The 2,223-nt window shown below is 68.1% G+C and overlaps 1 protein-coding gene across 1 annotated transcript in view; it reads right to left on the bottom strand.

The window, feature by feature from the left end:
* Positions 1–1,989, bottom strand: part of CPEB2 (cytoplasmic polyadenylation element binding protein 2) — a 56,750-nt gene extending 54,761 nt beyond the window's left edge. Inside the window, exons 1-2 of the mRNA XM_010576883.1 lie at positions 1,864–1,989; positions 2–789 (exon numbers count right to left, since the gene is read on the bottom strand). Of these exons, the coding sequence (XP_010575185.1) occupies positions 2–789; positions 1,864–1,989 (914 nt within the window). The remainder of the gene's footprint in view (position 1; positions 790–1,863) is intronic.
* Positions 1,990–2,223: the final 234 nt, after the last annotated feature.

Below are 2,223 nucleotides of genomic sequence, written 5' to 3'. Positions count from 1 at the left end.
CCGGTTCTGCTGTTGCTGCTGCTGCTGCTGCTGAGGTAAATTCATCTGCGGCGGCGGCGGGGGGGCGGCCGAGAAGGGGCTGCTGAAGGGCCCGGCGCAGGGGTTGTGCGGAGACACCGGCGAGAAGCTCTGGAAGAAAGCGGGGTTGATCGATGACGGGATCCCCGGGTAGAAGCTGGTCTCGGACTCCGGGCTCGGGGGCGGCATCGCGCTGATCTGCCCGCCGCCGCCGCCGCTGGAGACCGGAGGCTGCTGCGTCTGCTGCGGAGGCGGCGACGAGGTCTGCACCGACCAGGGGGTGCCGAAGCCGGGCAGCGGCGGAGGAGGAGGGGAAGCCGCCGAGGAGGAGCCGCCCCCGCTCTGGTGATGGGGGCTGGGGATCTCCGGGCTCTGCAGGCTGCTGAAGCCAGAGCCTAGCCCGCCGGGCAGGAGGTTCCCGGGGCTGCCCAGCAAGTGGCTGTTCGGGGGGGACTCCATGGGGGGCAGCTTGGCTCTCGCCTGCAGATGAGGAGGAGACGGAGGCGGATTCACGCAGGAGGCGGCGGCCACCCCCACATTGGGGTCCGCGGACGCCGATCCCCCCGGGCAGGAAGGGGCGAGCCGCTCTGAACCCCCCCTGTCCGCGCCGCCCTTGTGCTCGGCGGGGCTGAGGGGCCGGTGGTGCGGGTAGTCCCCCGTCCGCGGCGGCTCCGGGGGGTGAGCGCTGAGGAGCGGGAGCTGCTGCTGTTGCCTGCGCTCCTGCTGCTGGTACTTGTCAGTGGGGTGGCTGAACTGCTGCTGCTGCTGCTGCTGAGGGGGGGGGTGATGATAGTCTGGGGGGTGGTGGTTATTCAGGGGGTGGCTGCTGCCGAGCTGGGCTGGGCTGCTGAGCTGCTGCTGCTTAAACTCTTTCCTCTTCTGGCTCAGCTGAGGAGGCGGCGGCTGTTGCTGCTGCGGTTGCTGCTTGTTTAAATCCTGGTGGGGGCTGAGACTGGGTTTAAAGTCAGAGGAGGGGTGGCCGAGAGGGGGGTGTCCCGATGCGGGGCTGCTGCCCAGCCTCTCGCTGCCTGCCTGCTGCTGTGTCACCCCCAGGAGCAGCTCATCCTGCATGTTTTGATGATGCGCAGCAGCGGCCGCCGAGGGGAACAGAGAGGGCGGCGGCGACCCACCGGACACGCCGCCGCTGCCGGAGGAACCGGTTACAGCGGGTGAGGAGGAGGAACGAGAGGCGGCTGCCGCCACTGCCAGGGAGGGGAAGGGCCCGGCGGAGCCAGCGCCTCCTACACCCGAGGGTGGGCTGGGGCTGGAGGTCGCCGTCTGCGGGAGCCCGCGGCTGCGATCCCCCATGCAATGGGGGGGGGGGCTCCCCGGCACCGGCTCGGCGGAGGGGCGAACTCCCCACCCCGGGAGTCTGAAGAGACAAAGATAATTAATAATCTTCAGGGGGAGTGGGGGGGGGGGGAACACCCGCCTATCGCAGACCACTACACAAGCCAAAAAATAGCCACTTTCTAGAAAAAAACCCTCTTCCTTGCCATAATTTCCACTACACTGGTTTTAAAAATATCGGAGCCGTTCGATAATAAATAATACTATTTTTGTCAGGGGTTTCCCCCCCCACACACACACACTTTTAATCTATCGCGACCCCCGGTAGGGCGGCCCTTCCCGCCTACAGTCACGCACCCGCAGTAATCCGCAGATCACCATAAATACCCGCGGACAGGTCGTGCCCCCCCGACAGCCCCCCGGTAACTCCTCCGTCCGACCCCGACACCCCCCCCCCCAGCCGCTACACCGGGTAACGCGGGGGGAAAGCGGGGCGTTTCCAGGCTTGGCACTGGCGGGGAGGGAGGGGAAGGAGGGAGGGGAGGCCGCCGGTACCCCCACAGGGCGGGCGGCCCCGGTTTCAGCAGCGAGGCTCCGCTTGACCCCCAGCCGCCTCCCCCGCCCCCACTGCCGGCTCAGAGCCGGCTGCAACGCCCTTAAGAATGCCGGAACATTCGTCATGGTTACGTCATGGCCCCACCCCCCGCGCCCGGCCGGCCGGCCGACCGACCTTGGTAATGAGCCGGCGGGTGCGCCCCCTCATGAATAATGCATTACAGCGGCAGCCCCACCCCCTTGCCTGTCGCTGGCGCTGCTCGGGGCGGGGTGGGGGAGTGTGTGTGTGCGCTCGCGCTGAGCGACGCCCGCGCGCACGGCGCCGACGAGCCGGGTGAGCGCTACCACTTAAGCGGGGGG

The sequence above is a fragment of the Haliaeetus leucocephalus genome, unplaced genomic scaffold (genome assembly GCF_000737465.1).
Source record: "Haliaeetus leucocephalus isolate CR32 unplaced genomic scaffold, Haliaeetus_leucocephalus-4.0 Scaffold545, whole genome shotgun sequence".
NCBI lineage: Eukaryota > Metazoa > Chordata > Aves > Accipitriformes > Accipitridae > Haliaeetus > Haliaeetus leucocephalus.
This window is presented reverse-complemented; position numbering and strand designations above follow the sequence as displayed.